The sequence below is a fragment of the Phoxinus phoxinus genome (assembly GCF_949152265.1).
Source record: "Phoxinus phoxinus genome assembly, chromosome: 1".
Classification (NCBI taxonomy): domain Eukaryota; kingdom Metazoa; phylum Chordata; class Actinopteri; order Cypriniformes; family Leuciscidae; genus Phoxinus; species Phoxinus phoxinus.
Window position 1 is genome coordinate 12681554 of NC_136876.1, and position 21915 is coordinate 12703468.

The 21915-nt window shown below is 38.9% G+C and overlaps 1 protein-coding gene and 2 long non-coding RNA genes across 3 annotated transcripts in view; 1 reads left to right on the forward strand and 2 right to left on the reverse strand.

The window, feature by feature from the left end:
* The first annotated feature begins 171 nt into the window (after positions 1 to 171).
* Positions 172 to 21915, forward strand: part of LOC307001376 — a 22559-nt gene continuing 815 nt past the window's right edge. The window contains exons 1-4 of the long non-coding RNA XR_013798218.1: positions 172 to 238; positions 19336 to 19371; positions 19497 to 19686; positions 21820 to 21915. The exon at positions 21820 to 21915 is cut by the window's right edge and continues 815 nt beyond it. This is a non-coding gene — a long non-coding RNA (uncharacterized lncRNA). The remainder of the gene's footprint in view (positions 239 to 19335; positions 19372 to 19496; positions 19687 to 21819) is intronic.
* On the reverse strand, positions 10030 to 12391 carry junbb (JunB proto-oncogene, AP-1 transcription factor subunit b). The gene has a single exon (XM_079617682.1). It carries the CDS (start codon positions 11363 to 11365, stop codon positions 10451 to 10453), a length of 915 nt encoding a protein of 304 aa, XP_079473808.1. The 5' UTR covers positions 11366 to 12391; the 3' UTR covers positions 10030 to 10450.
* LOC307001372 lies at positions 12468 to 15006 on the reverse strand. Its single transcript, XR_013798217.1, has 3 exons — positions 14874 to 15006; positions 13861 to 13962; positions 12468 to 12570 (listed from the first exon to the last, which is right to left on the reverse strand). It is a non-coding gene; the product is annotated as an uncharacterized lncRNA (long non-coding RNA).

Consider the following 21915-nt stretch of genomic DNA (forward strand, 5'->3'; position numbering starts at 1 on the left):
AAAAGCTACTTAAATTGCCCTAATTGACCGAAGGCCTAATCCTGGTTTAATCTAAACCCTGTCTGTGAAACCAGGCATAAGTGTCCATGTCCTCATAGATTACAATTTGTTAGCTCCGATTTGTACCACGTGACCACTGCAGATTAATTTTGGCCTTGATAGTGTTGCCATAGACACGCGCGAATCCACGAGGACGTAAACAACTCTGAGAAGAACGTGTTGTCAACTGATAATTACGGTAATTACGACAAAATAGGTTATATATTTGTTGTACACTATATGTTATTCGGAATATTTGCCCCGTATCACTGTGTATAATGTGAAGCAGAATAGATGTTATTCACAGCAGCGCCATTTTTTATTTTAATGGAAATTAAGGCGAGCCTGTGTTTGAGGGACAGACATAAATGTGTTTTTGGATTGTTCTGCTGACGAAACACTGTAAAAATATCTTTCCAAGAAATGTCAGTTAAATGAGCTGTAGAAATGTATAAGTGATCTCGAAACTTTATAACAGCGGGTGCCATTGAAAACACGTTAAGTTTATCCCTCACAACCAGTGGTTAAAGTGGGATTTGGCAGTCAAATTTTGGAAATGATTCACCGTGGGACAACATATATTGAGCAGCATGGTGTATCAATACTTTTTGGGACAAGATGTCACTGTGGCACCAACTATCACAATACTTGACATTTTAAAGTTGTTTATTTTGGTCCATCTATCTACACTGATAGACGACGATACTATGTTAAAATTGACTGGACTGAAAATGGACTGGGACAAAAATTCAGCCCTGGCACTGTAGCCACACCGGCCCACATTAGCACCACCCCACAGACACAGGCATTCACATGCGAGGTAGAACATTTATCTGACCTACATATGTGCAATTTAAGACTTTTGAAGGCCCCCCCAAAAAAAAGGCCAATTTTTTTTATAAAAAGCTTTAAAAACATGTCAGTGGGCATTAGATTATTTGTCAATACCGGTTTTCTCCTCATTTTCATCAGTCTTTTTCTCTCAGTGTCCTTATCCTGCCCTATTCTTCCCCTCCTAAAGCTGAACTTTGACTGATAGTCTTTTAATTTTCATCTGTGTCAGTGAAGAAAGTAAACATAGGCTTTTTATGAATAATTTTCTTAGACAAGTTAATTTCCTCAAGGCTCCCAGGAAAGCTGTACCTAAGTCAGTATTGCCAATAGGAACTTTCTACAAGCTTTGGAATTTGAAGACATGTTAAAAGTAGGGCTGTGAAACGATTAATCGCATCCAAAATAAAAGTTTGTGTTTTACATAATATAGGCCTATATGTGTGTAGTGTACTGTGTATACACACACATGCATGTAGGCTATATATTTTAAAAAAAAAAAGTTATTTATGTATAAAATATTTCAATTTATATATAATATAAATTATATAAAAATATATGCATTATATAAATTCAAATATTTCTCAAATATATACATGCATGTGTGTGTATATACAAAATAATTATACACCATACACACATATTATGTAAACACAAACTTTTATTTTGGATGTGATTGGGCTAATCACGATTAATCGTTCCACAGCCCTATTTAAAAGTAATTTTAAATAATACAAATTATAGGCTACGTTTACCGCAGTTGGTGTAATTGGCAGACTGTATTAATATACAACTATAACGCACGTATAGGTGATTTTGAATGAATATTTTCATGTCGACTTACAATGGTTGCATAATGTTAAAACTAATCCTACTATTGATATTTTTTATTCATTAGCTAGGCCTATTCATCACTCCCCAAGTTAACATTGCCTATTTTCTTCAAAACCATTTTGAATTGCTTTATGGCACTTGCAGCACCAGATGGCGCCATGAACCCATTTTAAGGCGAAACGCATTCATTGACCCTGTGATGGTGTTTGATACTGAATTCATGATCAGTTAAACCAGGCTTGACCTTTAGCGCCTTGTGACCCAACTTTCCCAACCACAAAAACTCCCACGGATCACAAGAAAAACATCTGGTTAACCCAAATAGTAGCTATATTTATGTCGGGCAGTGTTATTTTAGTATAGCATAATGGTATTTTTACAACATTAGCTAGTATATATTCATATTTTGAATACACACACACACACACACACTCTTAAGAAAAATGGTTCTGAACAGTACCAAATTAGGGTTCTTCGCATAAAGAACCATGCTTTGAAAGTGGTATAGGACCTTGGTGTTATAAATAACCTTTTCAACAATATTTATTTTCATTAATATTAATATATAGTATCTAATTATTACTATTACTATTATTAATATAATTGTTATAAATTATTTATGAATATTTTTTTAGTCCTCTATGCCTGGTCTCATATCTTGTTGATTCTACCTGGGTTTTTATTTTATTTTATTTTTTTATACAGCATGTTGTGTCAATTAGGTACTTTTATTTTTTTATTGACATGGCAGATTATAGCAAAAATGACAGTGCTCCTAACAACGGAGGTTAGCTGAATACATTAATAAATAACAATTGACACTGAACACGATATAGATGTAATGAAGACCAAGTTCCAGTAAAATGTCTTCACAATCCCCTATGATGTCTTTACGACCTTTATCTGAGTGGCAGTTTCTATCTGCAGATGATGAGTTTATGATGTGTGACAGCATATGAAATACACAATTGAGTTTAGAGTTGCATTGTGTCTCTTCCATTTAATTATAAACAAATATGTTCACGAAGGCCAAAATTAGATTTACCATGTTGAAAGAAAAAAAGTGATAAAGTTATACAATCTTTTTTGTAACTGGGTATGTTTAGACATAAAGTCATAATTAAAAAATATCATACATTTGATATCTCTGTTACTTTGTGGAGAAGAGAAGAAGAGTTTTCTTAACTGAGCAGAGCTGCTCACACTTACATGTTCTGTTAAACTAAAAACAGAAAAAGACACGATTGTTAGGAAATGATCGTTACACTTTTTAAAATGAAAGTTATAATTTATAGACATTTTAAGAAAGAAATCATTTACATGTTGGGATTATATGTTGACAGTCTAATTGTAGTTGTATAGTTGAGCTCCAGAACATCAGTAATAATGAGGAGGCTTTGACAGTTAGGCCTACAGATTTGAAAAACAAAAAGGCGGGAATAAAGAACCCTACACTCTAACACAAATAACCATTTCAGCATAATAAGGACAATACGGTACTAAATTGAACTGTTAAAGAACCTTTAAAGAACTATATATATAACTAGTCTACTATGTATATAACTATACACTCTAAAAAACGCTGGGTTGTTTTAACCCAATTTTGGGTTAAATATGGACAGACACAAACGTTGGACCAAAAATGTAACCCAATGGCTTTGTCCATATTTTACCCAAAATTTGGGTTAAAACAACCCAGTATTGTATAGTGTGTGTATATATATATATATAGGCCTATATATATAACGTGCATTTAAAACACTTCCTGTGACCCACAGGTTAAAAAGCAGCAAACCAATGATACTCGAGAAGCCTACATTATGTAACAGTCGTGTTGTGTCAGTTTTGGTGGGTGTTTGACGGAAAGTGTCACTCAATCTAAGCCTCAGCGTTCATCTATCAGTCTTGGAAAGGACAAGAAGGAATATTCATGAGATCGAAGGAGAGATTTACAGTGTGTGAGTGGGATGAAATGTGCAAATCAGCGTGTGATGGAGGAGATGAGCCCACATTTTGTCGTCATCATCAGTCATGATGTTTCTCCCTCTGTAGCCTACAGTCTGTCAGGCGTTAGAAAGCCTCTTCATGTAGAATAGAGGGGAAGTATGAGGAAGAAATGCTCCAGAAAGCTTCAGGCTAATCACGCAGGCGGGATAAAAATAACGTGCGCGGTTGAGAAACTTTGCTGAATGAGCTTTGACTCATTCATGAGTGCTGCACTTTTACAGGCCTGTGAGACATTCTTGTGCCAATTAAACTGGGGAAAAGCGAAAGGAGAGAGAAACGATCATATATTAAAATGGCGGACTGAGAAATGTTGCCAACTGAAGCACCATTTTACCGTTTCTAGTTAAAATTAGCGCCGTGTCGAAACAATTGAGAGTTTAACACCACAAGCGCTCAGGGACATTTATGGTAGGCTAATGATCTTTCGGCGCTTCAACCTCTAATATGTTTATCTAGAGGCAAAAGCGATTTCCATTTCGTGCCGAGTTGTTTCTCTCGCTAAAGACGCTAGCGCCACATTAAGAGGTCGACGACGCGGTTATTATATACAGTCCCCCTGTAGTCAATCATTTTATCCCTTAAAACCAATCTTTGATCACCGAAATGACATATTTAAAAAAAAAAATCCTTGAAAATAAATTATTCATGTCAATAGCTTGAATGTAACTCTTGCCTCATTGCGGTTCTATGAAAATGCTAATTTGTTTGTAACACCAGCGATTTCAAACCGCGTTTTTGAGTCTTTTTTTTATATTCACTGCAGTTTTAAGGAGAAAATACTCAGGAATGGTGTTGACTGATGAATGTGCACATGGTTTGTCTTAAAACAAAATAAAAACTCCCCATAGACACACAAGCTTGATCTTCAACAGAGGGGGACTTTAACAACAGTAGCAAAAACACTGTGAGCAGTAAAATAGATGGAAAAACACTGCAAAAAAACAACGATTCTGCAAATATAGTTATTTTTATCCGTCACATTTTATGACTCTTGCCATAAGACGTTTTATCATCTACATTTAGCATCAAAATAAACAAAATACCCTTGACATGAAGCATGATTAATTAAACTCACCTTCAATAGACGGGTCAAAGAATCCTGAAAAATATGTTTTATCAAATTACCATATTAGACTGACTGGATTAATGATGCTGAACATGCAGAACTCGGCATAACACCTGTTAGCGGTTTTGCCTCTTGAATGCGCGCGCATCCAGTATTGTTTGTATGCACGAAACCCGTCTATATGACAACTAGTTACAGGTTAGCATATAGGCCTATACAAAAAAAAATGTGAATTGTTTAGAGATCACGTCTCAAAAGCTCCTATTAGCGAAATGTCAGCGAATATTGCGTGCAAAATGGTCCATTGTTAATTACTAATGTAGCAATGTTGTATAAAGCACAGGACAGTTATTTTTAAACTTTTTTTTTTCTCAACTTGGCGAATTCGAGGAGATCTGCGTTAAATCTTTCGTCTTGGATTCCAATTGACCGTTCGCAAAGACCCGGCCCCTTTGTTACTGTGCTATGTCCGACAAGCTACGCCGCTCTCTCATGCCACAATATGTTCTCACACAGTGGGAAAAATACATCGCGGAGCAGAGAGGACTGACAACACACTGACAGACCAGGTTACTTTTCGGTTACTTTTGATATTAAACGTATTAAACAAAGTCTCACCTTTCAAATTTGGTCATTTTTAAAAAGAAATGTAAACAATACATATAGTTTTGTGTCTCTTTAATGTGTCTGACAGATCGCTGTAGAGCCTCAGTTAAAGCTGCTCGTGAACCGATCATCTCTTCCTTCTAGTTCATTTATAGCATCAAATAAATATGAATGAACATCAGAAGGAATGTTGTTTTAACTCCGCTTTTCAAGTTCAAATCCTCCCATGTTAATATACTAACATCCCTGACTGCTTTGTCGGACAAAATGGCGGATGGCGAAGTATGATTGGTCAGATTGCCTGTCAATCAAGCTCCCTGCGAAGGATCAATTGGATGGACTGGATTTCACACGTGAAAATGAGCTAAACAGAGGTTAATGTGACCGCTCCTTTAAAGTCCCACTGAACTGAAACAGGAAGCTAAGGCGGGACTTATTGAATAGCTCCTCCCCCTTTTCAAACAGCCAATAGCGTTTAGTTTAACCCACAGACTGCAAGTTGTTCTTGACAGCACCATGGAAGCAAATCTGAGCTCTGATGAATGGATTTAAGATTTTTATCCATTTCATTCTTAACCAACCTACAGTTGAAAAAAGTAATAAAACTCGAGTTTGAGCAGCCGAACACACATCTCCAACCCATATCTCATGACATGTCAATGACATGTCAACTGTAGCTTTGGCCAGGTGGTATTTATAGCACGGGGCGGAGCTTTTGATTCTAGAGAGCATTTGATTGGACAGAAGATGTGATGAGAAGCTGAAGTCCATTGTGATGTCATAAAAATCCATGATCCATTTTAGCAGAAGTGAGAGACTGTAAGTTTTGAATGCTTACACTGTAAAAAAAATCCCGTATTTTTTACGGAATAATGCTGGCAACTTTGGTTGCCAGAACAATTCTGTAAAAAATACATTAAAACTGTAATCACCTTTACGGAGCAGCATGTAAGTTTTACATTTTAAACTGGTATATTTAACAATGGATTTCAGCAATATTGACATGGCCATAAAGTTATTGAACAAATTCCTTCAGTAAGAATTGAAGACACCTGATGTTAACAAGCAGAATCACTGAAGGAGAAAACCATAATTAAAGTCACCATTATGGAGATCAGTGTGTGTTTTAGTTGGGCTCTTTACCCTTAAATTATTAACATTAAGTTTTGTTTGGCTGCTGTACATGAGTTATAACAGCAGATGATGAACAAAGAGAAAAGGTGATCTGATGGTGTTGGTTGTGTTTTAACATAATCAATATTTCACAATCATTTGACCTGAATCACAGAACTCATATAGAGTCCAATTCATGAGTTAGGTTACTTTATTATCTATAGTGGTACCGTCATTGAACACCATAATACTATTAACTTTTACAATGTAATCCAAATAATTTCTAAAAAGTTTCTCGTTCAAAAAAGAGACACACAGAGATCAATAATCAGCCTGTGTATCTCAACAATGGTGACATTTATAAAGCATGTTGCAGTGCATTCTGGGTTTTACCAATCAAAACTCATTCATGGCTCCCATCATGCATTGCTGCATGAATAAATAATGAGCTTATGATCAGAGGTGATCTGTTTGTCACCATTGCTGAGATTCATACGTTAAATCTTGATATGTCTGTGTTGCTAAAACATTTTTTAATATGGATACATAATTTTTTATTTGTATTTTTATTGATTTGGTTATTTGAATTTCTTTGAAAAGGCTTAACATATTATGCAGCTAAAATTAATAAAATAAACCTAACTCATATGAGGTCAGTGATTCAGGTTAAATGATTGTGAAATAATGATTATGTTATAACACAACATCACCTTTTCTCTTTGTTCATCATCTGCTGTTATAACTCATGTACAGCTGACAAACAAAACTTAATGTTAATAATTTAAGGGTAAAGAGCCCAACTAAAACACACACTGATCTCCATAATGGTGACTTTAATTATGGTTTTCTCCTTCAGTGATTCTGCTTGTTAACATCAGGTGTCTTCAATTCTTACTGAAGGAATTTGTTCAATAACTTTATGGCCATGTCAATATTGCTGAAATCCATTGTTAAATATACCAGTTTAAAATGTAAAACTTACATGCTGCTCCGTAAAGGTGATTACAGTTTTAATGTATTTTTTACAGAATTGTTCTGGCAACCAAAGTTGCCAGCATTATTCCGTAAAAAATACGGGATTTTTTTTACAGTAGATCTCCTAAATGCGGATTTTGTCGTTGTTTTGGAACACACCAACTTTATTCATAACCTTAAGACTAACATTTTCATACTAAAAGCTAAAAAAACACAATTATTTCAGTGGGCCTTTACTTAGGGAACATTCACATAGAAAAGTCAACAAACATCAGAATGGAACAAGTCCATTTAAATGAGAGAGTGAGTGGGTGGGGGGTGAGATTGTTCCACAAGAAACACTCATGAAACTAAAAGAGGTGTTGATATTGTTAAGTCTCAGATGAAATGAAACACACACGACAGTGTGCACCTTTAAAATCTCCAAAACAACCTGAGCTCGCGTGCGTGTGCGCGCGTACTTTCAGCGCTTTGATGCGGCTTCCCCCGATTTCCACCTCGAGCGCGAGCAGAAAAACACGCAGGTGGGTCACTGACGTCACTGAGAGGTGGACCCGAGTGGGCTTTTCTCACCGAGCAAAAAAAAAAAAAAAACCCGCTCCCGTTTTCCAGCGACAAAGTGGCACAAAAAAAACAAACGTCCCACGCGTTTCAGAGATTAGCTTTGTTATTTGGACTATAGTTTGTGTGTAGCTACCAAGATGGTATTTTCATGTCTACTTAAAACTACCATGGAAACATCGTTATTTTGTTTCTATATTTAATAAATAAATCCGTTATTGAGGTAATTAATTCAGAAAGATCAGTTCAGGGTCACATATTTCCATGCTAATGTTGTTCATTCCAGCGGCAGTGCCAGACCCGGTTCTCTTTATAGATCTCATGCGCGTCCATGCTGTGCGCGCCTCCGGTTCAGCCATTCCAGAGAGCGCAGTCACTTCCCAAAAGATATATTCATCTCCAGAACACATCCAAACCACTAATATGATGAATTAGGAGCAGATGATTCTCTGCTAATATTTAAAATTGTTACAATTTGACTGAAATAAAAAATAGATTAAACCAGTCTAGCTGGATTAGGTTGTTCTCCTGTGAAACCAGTTTAGGCTTGGAGCAAACCAGTTATTTTACAGTATCTTACACTGAATTGGGCCTAATAATAACAGATACATTTATATTCATGCTTACTGACTCTAATCTCTTCACCTATAACATAATTCAGCTGCTAAAATAAACTCATATCTAATGCTGAAGGTGTGTTTTCCTCCCTGACCATATTTTGACCCCTGATATCTCTGTATAAAGTTCATCAGTGTGTTTCTTGTGCATCATATCCTCCTGTCCTGAGACCCAACAATGGAGTTTTGTCCCCCCAAAACATTATATTTTAGCAAATGTATTTGACAACATACATGTCACACAGTTTTAAATACAAATCATTGTTATATCTTTCATAAAATAGTTGAAAATCATCTTTAAACGAAGTTTGGATAAAAAAAGCTTGAGACCTAATTGATTCAATTGTAAATTTAAAATAAAAATATTAACCCGCATTGTTTTTGCCTATTCATGTCTTTTAATTGTCTTATTAAATGAGTCAGTGTCCACAGAGGACATGACAATTAAATTAATTGACATGAAAATACATGATTTTTTTCCATTCACCAATTATTTTTTAGGTCTCAAGTTTTTTTTAATCCAAACTTTTTATAAAGACGCATTTTGAAAAGATTGACGAAAGGATTTTATTTCTATAGAATTGTCTTCTTCCAAAAATGTGTTTATTAAATTAGTTTATTCTCAGAACACTGTAGTGACCTATAAAAAGTAGATATATATATATATTTTTTTACTTTTATAGTATAATATAGTTTGAGGATATAAAACTAATAAACAAGTCAAATTTTAACATTTAAATATTATAATAAATAGACTAAATAATAATTAGGCTCTCATAAAAATTATTTTACAATTCTAAAATGTTTGTTTCTCTTCTTATCTCAAAAGTTTTTGAATGTATTCTTGATTAGCCTATAAGTTCCGCATATTAAAGGCTGCATCATTGTTTCCTTGTAAGCGTTCAGCCCACTAAACTCCATGGAAACACACACATACACACACACACGCGCGCGCTCACAGTGGTCTTGTCCAACTTCGGAAACCCCCTATCTCTCTCTCTGATCCTGGATCGGTGAACTTCTCCACTCGGGCTTGTGGGTGGAGAGTGACGTACGACGACCAAAAAATGACCATATATGGAAGTGCTGCTGACGTCAGCAGGAAAGGCCTAGTGCCCCCTTTTGTGAACGCGCAAACGCAAGAAGTATTAATCAATACACACAGCAACCCCCAGAAAACAGCTGATTACTTTACAAAGAGTGAACAAACATTCAAGCCATAATCAAAATGGTCTTGTTTTGTGTGTGTGTGTGTGTGTGTGTGTGTGTGTGTGTACGACGTGTGGACTTCGAGGAACGGTCAGCATAATAATTACATAACAGCTCGAAACCAAGGCAATAAACATAACAACACAAATGAAAACCCATACACATGGAAAGTTATATTTCAAAATCTTTACTTAAATAAACAGCGCACACATAAAAAAAAAGACATTGTAAACATATGACATTGGTAACATAGTGTCAGGATCAACCTGAACAGTAGCCTAACAATAATTTATGAGTTCAGGATCGGTTGTATTACTGCACGACAATATCAGATGCGTTTACATGATCAGATGCACTTTAGATCATGACAAAAACACAGTTTTGATACGGAGGCGGCGACTGGCCTTTTCCACTTCGTCTCGGAGCCTCAGAGTCCGTTCCGTCCCCGTTCTGGACGGAGGGGGTTCGCTTTAATCTTGTATCTGAACCCAGGACGTGTCCAAAATACCTCAGCTGAGAGCGCGTGCGTTCTCGCCGTGGAACATAAGCAATTTCCAGTGTTATGTTGTTTATTATGAGTCCAACCGCGCGTTTAAAACGCCTCCATCTTACTGGTCAGCATAAGCTGGCAGCCGCTGTTCATGTGTCTCAGGACCTTTTGTTTAAGTTGCGCCACCTGTTCCCGCAGAACGGAGGCTGTGTTGGACAAGCCAGCGTTATCAGACTTCAAACCCTTGACTTTGTCCTCCAGCCGCGAGATGCGCTCCAGTTTGCGCCTTCGGCATTTAGTGGCCGCAAGTCGGTTACGAAGCCGTTTTCGCTCCGCTTTAATGCGCTCCTGGTTCTCCATGTCGATCGGAGACATTGGTGGTGACGAGCCGTCGCTGCTGTGCATGTCGGGAACGGTCTGCGGTTCTTCTTTCAAAGGCACGAAGCGCGGCGCGGAGTGCTGGAACGCGTGCGTGTTTTCCGGGTGTTGTATATGTTGAGGCAGGTAGTTGATGGTGGTGGACGGGTGGTTTGGTGCGGGGCAGTACGCGTTCAGCGTCGTGTAAATGGGAGGCTCGGATTGCAGGGAGGAGCCGAAAACGGACGCTGTTGTCGCGCACGTCGTGACGCCGCCGGCTCCAATCGACACGTTGGGCGGGGGCATGTGGTTCATCTGGTGAAGCTCATCCAAAGCCTTGACGAAGCCCTCCGCGAAGCCCTCCTGCTCGTCGGTGATCCCCCGACCGTAGAGGTACTGGCCCGGTGTGGGCGTCGTCAGAACCCCGTTACTGTTCTGGATGATGAGCCTCTCCAGCTCCGGAGACGCGAGTTTGAGCGACCCGACATCGCCGTTCGCGCTCTGATAAAGCTCCGATTTGAGGCTCCGATATTGCTCAGTCAAATTCAAGTTCATGCTCTGTTTCTGGAGTTTATAGTCATGTAGTGCCGCGTCGTTGTGCGCGTAACCCAACAGAAACGAGTCGTCGTGGTAAAACGGCTGCTCCATTTGTGTACTCATAGATATTCTTGGAAAAAGCTATTCTGCTTGACAGTTCAATGTCTAATTCACACCTTCAAGTGTAAAAGAAACGTCCAAAAAAAGGAGAGCGAATAACGATGACAGTCAATGAAACGGCGTTCCGTCCCGTTCCGCTCTCGGATCGACGCTCCTCTCGAATGAATGAAACACAAGAAGTCCCAAAGATGTGATGAATAGCGCGACAGCAGCAATACAGCGCTCTTGAATGATCCTAAGAGGCTGTCTATTGAAAGCGAACGCTGTTTTGGGGGAGAGATGTCCGTTTGATTTGCTCTGATGCGTTCGTTCGTTCGTGTGGATCGGGATCCCGATTCGTATTTATAAGCAACTCCACCAGCACTGACAGCTGGCCACGCCCCCAACTGTGGGCTACGTCACGCGCATCATCACGTCATTGTCGGGAACTGCTGGGACAGTAAACAAGCCCGAGGGCGCAGCGCGCAGTAAAGAGGGAACGGGGCGATTTTTAACCTCACGATTTGAAATTACTGAATAAACGATTTCGGAATAGATGCAATAATTTGATATACATTATTCCAGAGATCCTTTCTGCTAAAAGAAAGGGCCTCGAACATTGGATTTCAGGTATGGACTTTATACAGTATAGGCGATAGACTACCACCATATATTTATATTTATATAAGGGTTTTTATATTATTTTGATACGCGTACGTGTTATGTAGCTGAATTGGGACATTTTCCCAGTCATCTCAATGGCAAAAAGTGTCCAAGTTTACCTAAACTCTCCCTATAGTTTGTGTAGGGCATATTTTATCATACACTGGATGAAACAAATAAATTACATTAGAATGTTTTCTATCAAAATATTTAGTTTATTATTGAAGAAATCTCTAAAATATATTTATTAGGCTATTCGTTTTTCGTATGTTTTTTCAAGTTGCATTTTTTGTTAAAAAGAATAGGATAGATTACGCCAAACAATTTGAAGATTAAAAGTGTAGGCTAATTTTCAACTCGCTGATTCTGCAAGTTCGTGAAAAAGACGGGACTGAAAACTCTCCCGGCTCATCATGGATCCTCAGACACTCGCTTCCTGTAGGAAGTTTACAGTCCAAATATGGGCATGGTGACGCGAGTTCCTCATCGGAGGGAGTGTGAGAGGCCCCGCCCACTTTATCTGGCCTGCTGAGCAGAGGCGCGTTCTCGACGCTCATCAGAAACACCTGCGGAACAGCCAAAAGTGCCAACTTACACTCACCGCATTCTCATACCTACAGACAATGCCCTTTTAATTATTCAATAATTGTCAGTTATTAGTTTAAACACTGATCTCCTGATATATATTTAAAAAAAAAAAACTTTCTAAACCAGGTCAATGGTTATTCATCGTTTTAATATTTAGACTCAAAATACAGGTTATGCATTAAAATTAAAGGCTTTATTTAACACTGTGGCTCTATATGATATCATGATACTTTATCATTTTAACATGAGCCATTTATGACTTGGGTCATAAGTCATTCATGAGTATGGAAATAATGTCAGTACTGGAGTCACTTTGAGGGAACATATTTTCACTGACAGAAATGGACTCCTTTTAAGTGGCATCGAGTGTGTCTGGTGTGAGAAAGTCACATTAAAGAGCAAGCGAGAGGTGAATCGGGTGTTATCTGATCGGTTTGCTCTTCTCATGTGCTTCAGAGACGGGACGGGTGATGTTGTCCCGCTCGGCACCTGCGCTGTATGTCAGGTTTCATTTACACCCACCTGTGTCCCGAGAGTTACTGTAATCCCATCTGTCCTCCTGTGTGTGTGTGTGTGTGTGTGTGTGTGTGCTGCTTTATACCGGCTGACTTCAGAAGCATTACACGGATATCTGCATTCACTTTAGTAGCCTATAATTTGAATAAATTATTAATATAACAGTTTATAAAGTGTATTTATAGGCTATATTATTAAACATTTATTAATAGCATGTGTTGATAATAATACGAATCAAATATTTTGATTTAGAAAGATTTTGTTAAATATAAAATAACATTTTATAATGTATTTATCTATTTTATATTAATAATATGTATTAATAAAAATAAAAATATGTATTAGTACAATAGTTTTTGTTGAATATAAAAAAAAATTCTACTGTATTTATATATTTTATATACAATTATTGTTTATTATTATTTGTCCAGAAACTCATTTCTGCTATCAGTGCTGCGGTCTCGAATTTCAGTGTGTTTCTGGGTAAGTTGTGTGACTTCGTCAGACTATTGTGACATTGCGGTGAATTACAGTAGTTTTGCGGGGGAGGTTGGATGTTTACAGTAACACTGGCTGAGTGGGCAGAGAGAGAGCGTGTGTGTGTGTGTGTGGCACTGTGCCATGAGGAGAGGACACTGGCACAGCAGTGGCAGAAATAACATGAAAAATCCCACAGACACATGAAGGTGTGTGTGTGTGTGTGTGTGTGTGTGTTATGAGGCCAAGGTCAGTGTGTTGATGTTGTTGTTCACCTGGATGGCTGGTACATGCAGTTCTCTGGCTGAACATTTTATCCAGATGAAGAACAGGCGGTGTCATTCTGCCCAAAGCTCATTCTGCCCAATGCACGACAACTATTTTATACAAAAACACTGTTGATTATATTTCTCAATAATCATCATCACTATCAATCGTGTGTGTGTGTGTGTGTGTGTGTGTTGGTTCACTGAATACGAGCCAGTAAAATAATGCAAGCTGATCTTCCGTGTGAGTGAGATCTGCCTAAGGCCAGATCACATTTACGGTAAGAGAGAGAGAGACTGTCTGTGTGCGTGTGCGTGTGCGTGTGTGTGTGTGTGTGTGTGTGCGTGTGCGTGTGTGTGTGTGGCAGTGCAACATGCTGCTCAAAATACAATGAAACAGATCTCATTACTAAATACTCTTTTCTAAATAAATGAACAACTACTTGTACTAAATTAACAATTAAATGTATGCAGAGTTTAATTAATTTTTTTTAAATATGCTTAATTGATCTGAAAAAAATTCATGATGAAAAAAAATAGATGAAAAATATACTTTTTGTCGAAAATAGAATTTGTCGCATTTGTTTCTTTTATATTTGGTTCAATGTGACTCAACAAAACAATTTCAGTCAAATAATAACAGCAATCAAATGTTACGTTTAATAATAAAGAAAATATGTTTTCATTATTTTAGAGGTGACTAGAAAAGTTCAAATGAACAGCATTTATTTGAAACAGAAATATTTTGTACCATTATAAATCTCTTTTGATCAATTTCAAGTGGCCTATGCTGAAAAAAAAGTAGGCTATTCATTTCTTTCAAAAACAAAAAATATAATCATATCAAACTTTTGAACAATAGTGTACTGGCTCTTTCAAATAATTTGTTTCAGCAATAAATGTCATATTCCTCAAGGTGCCAATGACTTGACCTTTAAGCAGCCACTGTGTGTGTGTGTGTGTGTGTGTGTGTGTGCGCGCCTCTCATTGGTCACGTGATGATGACGGTGACTCACGCTCACCTCTGGTGTCAGGGCCAATCAGGGGTCAGCGAGCGCAGACAATCGCAGGTCTCTGTGTGTGTGTCAGCAGAAAAACACAAGATGTTCGCTGGAGAGAGATGAAGATACTGAACGGGCATCAGCAGAAACACACACACACACACACACACACACACACACACACGGGCCCGCGGCCAAGCACACAGACGGGCTGGAGAGATTCACGCACAGAAGAGGGTTTGTGAGGACAGAAATACACTGACCTGCAATGAGCTGTGGCCACACGAAAACAGAGCAATTAACAGGCTGATAATAATGATGAGTAATGTCCATCTCACCAGCTAGTTTTCTTTCTTGCTCGTTTTAAACCCTAGGCAGCAACTTTGTGTGCCAATCAAATAGTGCTCATCATGAAACGCGAGTGGATTCGCATAATCCCAGTAGAGTTTGATGTTAATATATGCTGGAAAGCTAATCATGCTAAACTATAAAGGCCCGTTCACACCAATAACGATAACTATATTAATAGCAACGATATCGTTCTGTTTATTCAAAGCGCGTGCTGCAGTTTTGTCGTCATGCCGCGTTAACGCTCGAGCTCATTACAGCAGGATAGATTCTGATTGGCTGTCAATGTTTTTATCGTTAATCAGCGGGATGAAATCCTTCTGAAAGTGATTCCAACCATATTGTTTATCTGTGCCTTATCGTTGAACTCTGCTATTCTTTAATATATGGCCCGTTCACACCAAGAACGATAAGATAACTATATCTGAAAATTATATTATTCTGCTTATAAGCGTGTGCTTGTCTGTCACTTTAAATACTCGAGCTCATTACAGCAGGATGGATTCTGATTGGCTGTCAATGTTGGCAAAAAAAAAAAGTTCAAAGTCCCCATGAAATCAAAATCGAAGATTATATAGCTAGATGTATATTATATAGCTATAGCTAGTATGAATATGTTTGCCTTACTAGCTGTTTCCATCCACACGTTTGTATCCGAATTAAGTGATATCGAATGAAAAATGCCTTATGGAAACATTAAAATTTCATGAATATCGACTCAAATGAAATACGTTCGGTCTCATCGGATTTGATCTTGATCGATATATGGCTTATGCGATAAACGCTGATGGAAACGTTAATTGCCGAATAAATAATGAATTGCATTTTGTCTAGCAAAACTTTGTTTGCAAATGTTGTGTGATTCAGTGCAAAAATGAATGGAAACACCTTAAAATGTCTCAAATCAATTCGATATACCAATTTGATCGCAAAACAGCATGTGACGTCATTACGCACAGGTTTTTATTCGCTTTAAAGCCGTTTGATGGAAACACCCTTTCACCAGCTTTATTCGCATGAGTTTTTTTACCGAACTTCAGATAGATCGATTGACAAGTGGATGGAAACTTGGCTACTGTTATAAGCTGGTGTGCTCCAAAACAATGACAAAAATCATATTTAGAAGATATACGCATTTAAAATGAGTCCAAAATTTTCGCATGCGTTTTTTCGTATTCGTAATTCGGTGGCTTTGAATTGTCAACACCATTCAAAATGCTTGCTACGGATGCGAAAAATGCAGAAAATCGAGCCCGATCCTAATTTTTTTATGATGGACGAAAGTTTCGGTGGCAGTGTGTAAGCGTGTAAACGATTCAGGCGGTCTAAATATACTTTATATTGGGGTGAATGAGGTCTGGTTTCACGTTAGTGTCACGCAAACCGCCGCAGGTATCAGAGAGCGGATCATATGATCGAGTCGCCGCAAACCACAAAACGTATGGGACACATTTGAATTCTGCACAGAATGCTACACTTTAGGAGATTATGAGGAGAAACGGTTAGAGGTTATGAGTAAACTGGGGCTTTACTAAACTCAACGGGCATCGTTAGCCAACTATGGTCGCAAGTTCCGTCGTTATCAGCATAGTTCAACGATTTGGTGTTTCCCGAAACCATCGTTCCAACGAACGTTCGCAAACAGCATCGCAAACTTGTGTGGTTGGAACGACAGCTCTCGAGCTGTGGTTAGAAGCATAGTTTCTAGTTTACATGAGATGTAGACTGAATAAATCCTTATCTTTAGCAAAATAAGCAAGCTGACATTCAGTACAGCCCGTGTTATTTATTTAGAATACATACAAATGTCTTTTAGTTTGTCAAGAGATTTAAAGCACCGTTTTTGAAGACTGCGCATGTGCGAACGTGCTCTACCATGTAAGAACGAGCCAAATATTGAGTCTGGTAATAAAGCAAAATAACTGAGAAAAATTAGAAATGGTCTTCAGATGCCATGTCTGTAACTCATATGACAAAATCTAGCGTTAATTCGATCTCAAACAGATTAATGAAAATAAGTTATTAGTCCACCACGTGCGAGACGTCATAAACCAACATGGTTGAACGATACTTTGCAACATACGGTTTCGGGAAACCGTCGTGACTAGCTTGATTTCTCCAACGATGCATCGTACTATGGTAGTTAAGCAGCGAGCTATATAGTTGTACGGGAAACGCACCCCTGGTCAAGCTGTGATATAAACTGAACGCTATTGGCTATTTTTTAAAAGGGGAGGAGCTGTTTGATATGCCAACGCCCTGTCTTCAGTGTAAATTACAGCACTGCGCGTTTCAGTGGGCCTTTAAAAAAAAAAACATTACTATTGAACATTGAATGGACTATGTAAACCTGCACAAGTGCACGCGTTTGGCTGTCCCGATATGGCTCTCAGGTTAAAAGAAATTCTTGCGTTCCGAATCCCTTTTTTTTAACCGCGTCTCGCATTTTTAAACACAAAAGCGTTCGTTGTGAAGGCGTTGGTTTTGGATCACAGTTACTCTCTGTCTGTGTGTCTGAGTGCCTGAAGGTAGTACTGGATAATTGATCATTCCGAGATCTCTGTGACAGCTGATCATTCCAGACTCGGGAATCATCCCTTCATTCCCGTACGTGTCGTCAGGAGGTGTCTGAACTCGATTTATGGACAATAAAAAGCTTCAGTCTGAAGTTCAGCATCACAAACCGCCGGTGAACTCAAACAAACAGGCCACACATCATGTCAATCATTGGGGTAGTTGTGCGAGAATCATAGTGGTAAACGCGAAACATTTAATTATATAACGTGTTGTGTGATATTTAACTCGTATACTTGACAAACTTTCTGCGTTTCTTCTCATGGTTCGTCAGAATGAGGGGTCACGACCTTCATGCACAGTCTGATGTCGTGGGTCAACTAGAGGGCGAGATATTGAGCGATGATCAAGAACTGATAACGAGAGAGAGAGAGATATGATGAAGCTCCAGAAAGCCAGATGGTCAACAACACTCATATACACATTCATTTTAAACCCGTTTCCATAGTTTAGAGTTATTTTTTTAGATCTTTTTTTTTTAGAAATCAGATCTAGGTTATTTTTTTGTATTTTTTTCTTCTTTAAAGCACTCCGAAACAAACTAACTGACCCTGAAGAACCTGTAATGAAACATCAAGAGTTTTATATAGCCGCTTGAGGACCCTGAACAGCCAGAAATGCTTCTTGATCAGAAGAATGTTCTGCCGAACCTAAAGAACAATACGAACCATTATTATAAGACTGTGTGTGTGTGTGATGTTTTCCAGACTGAACTCAGCAAACCTTGGCATGAAGGCATTTCTTCAACATGTTTAGACACAGATCGGCTCTCTCCGTGAAGCAGTTTACACGAGCAACACCTCTGCCCAGAGCTACACACACACACACGCACACACACACACACACACACACACACACACACGCACACACAGTCGTAAAGAATACTGACCTGTTCACTTGAGTGACAACTTCTGAATCAGCCAATGGAGTGAGTTTGGGGGCGGGACTATCTGTTTGGCCGACCAATGTTGTGTGAGTGTTTTGGGGAAACCTGTTTGAAAACCATTCTTTTTTTCTTTGGAAATGTTGTGCCATGTTTATACAGTTTAAAAAGAACATTAAAATATTGAAAGGAATCTTCCATGGAATTTGAGCCATAATTAATGCAAAATAACATTCTTGGAATGGTTTTCAACTAGTTTTCAACTTACTATGATTTGAGACACAATGATTATCATCTTACATACTATTTAGCATGCAAACTGGGATGCTTACGTCATTTTTTTTTTAACCCTGTTGTTAGTATTTTTTGTATTCGTGTTCCTCTATTAAAGGGGTTTGAGCTTACATGTTGAGATCAGCCTGACTTTAAGGAGGTTTCAAGTCCTTAAAGGTCTCAAATCTAGCATGATAATGAATAGATAATCATTGGTAATGTTTACTAATTATAGTGTAAGTACCATTACCCAGAGATGGTTAGTTCAAAATGCTGTAATGTTTATCTGCATAATCTTGACTTGTATAGAAAACACACTTTGAGGGTTAGGGACTTTTTTTGATATAATTTGAAATAAATTTTACGGTGTTTCTATTCCTAAACATCTGCTTTAATGTCCCACAGAATAAAGAAAGTCAAACCGGTTAGGAACAACATGAGGTGAGTAAATTATAAATGACAGATTCATTTGTTGTGTGTTTTATCTCTTTAAGTCACCCGTGTGTCAAAACCGCCCACTTTACACTTCTCATCGGCGGTGACCCGTAATCTCGGTTCAATCCCAGGATTCCACGTGATTCTTTTGTCTCAGATACGAGTTTAACGGACTCCTGTGTCTCTCGGTGAAGCCGTCTGAACGTGTGCCAGCTCTTTGAGACGGCAGGAGAACAGAAATAGTGGATCGATGCATCACACACCACAGTGACCTGCGCTCAGACTTTGAGGATTCGTCTTTGACAGCGAAGAGGTCGTCAGGTGAAGGAAAACTCACAGATGAACTTACAGTATTGACTCACACACACACACACACACACACACACACACACACACACACACACACACACACACACACACACACACATACACACACACACACACACACACACATAGATCTTTTTAATCTCTTTCCAACATGGTCTTGTTAGTTTTCATAGGTATTAATATGCAAAGTGTAGTTCTGACACACGCCGGTTTCTATGCTTGGACACACAGTACTCGTGTGCTCTGTTACATATTTGAGTGTCACAGAGAAAAGTAACAGATGAATATTGGGCCGAGATCACAGCTCTGATCAGGGTTCCTGAGAACTCAAGCGGCTTATTCAGTTACTTCAGATCTAATCTGAGACTCGATTCCCTTAGAATTGAGAACACACACACACACACACACAGGAACACACACACACACACACACACAGGAACACACACACACACACAGGAACACACACACACACACACACAGGAACACACACACACACAGGAACACACACACACACACAGGAACACACACACTCTCTCTCTCACAGACACGCACAGGCACACACATACACACTCACACAAACACACATACACACTCACACACACACACACACACACACACACACACACACAGGGACACACATACATTCACACTCACACACATAGGAAAGCGCACATGCACACACACACACACACACACACACAAACAGGCACACACAGGCACACTCACAGACATATATACACACACACAGGAACACACACACACACACACACACACACACACACAGGAACATGCACACAGGCACACACACTCACACAAACACACACACACACACAGGAACATGCACACAGGCACACACACTCACACAAACAAACAAACACACACACACACACACACACACAGGAACGCACACAAACACACACACACACACACACAGGAACATGCACACAGGCACACACACTCACACAAACAAACACACACACACACACACACACACACACACACACACACACACAGGAACGCACACAAACACACACACACAGGAACATGCACACTCACTCACTCACACACACACACAAACAAACAAACACACACACACACACACACACACACACATAGGAACGCGCACACGCACACATACATACACACACACAGGCACACATACATACACACGCACAGGAGCATGCACACTCACTCTCACACACACACACACACAGAGAGAGACACACACAGAGACACTCTCAGTCACACACACACACACACACACACACACACACACACAGATTCTGTCTCACACACACACACACACACACACACACACACACACACACACACACAGAGAGAGACACTCTCAGTCACACACACTCACAGAGAGAGACACTCTCAGTCACACACACACACAGACACTCTCAGTCAGTCACACACACAGAGACACTCTCAGTCAGTCACACACACAGAGACACTCTCAGTCACACACACACACACACACACACACACACACTCAGAGACATTCTCAGTCATACACACACACACACACACACAGAGACACTCTCAGTCACACACACACACAGAGAGAGAGAGAGAGAGACACTCTGTCACACACACACACACACAGTTTGTCCAGTCATTTGTGTTGCGTGAACAAGCTGCTTTCATAAATGACGGGCATCTGTTCTCAAAACTACTTTTGAGAAAAACTCTAAGTGATCTTTACACTTGTGAATGCAAGTGCACCTTCTATCCTAGCAACTGAATGAACATTCAAAGAGGATACACACTACACAGTTGTTTAATTTATTTAATTTGCTTACATTGTTGCCAAATTTCACATTCATAAATGCAAGTTTACTAAAAAACAAAACAAATGTATGGTTTTGTTGACAGAAGTAAGGCAGTACGTAGAGACCTTTTTTTAAAATAAGAAAGACTTTAATAGTTTGAGCTTTATTTAATTTTCATTTTAAAAAAAAATCAGATTTTGTTGTTTATGCATAATTTTCAATACCTGCATTTGAACAAAAGTGCATGCATAATGTTTACTGTTCAATTTGAAACAAACATGCATGCTAGTACTGTAGCATCACGTTTTGCACAGACTCTCGTTTGCATTTACATTCACTGGCTTCACAGACTCTGTTACCCACAGCGAGCAGCACATGTTCTCCTTCAGAAGGGCGTCCACATCAGTCTGCGCTCGGGCAGCCGTCCAGTTCCCAAGCGCTGGCT

Excerpts from the sequence above, each read along its gene's own strand:
- junbb (XM_079617682.1), bottom strand. The coding sequence starts at position 11,365 with ATGAGTACACAAATGGAGCAGCCGTTTTACCACGACGACTCGTTTCTG.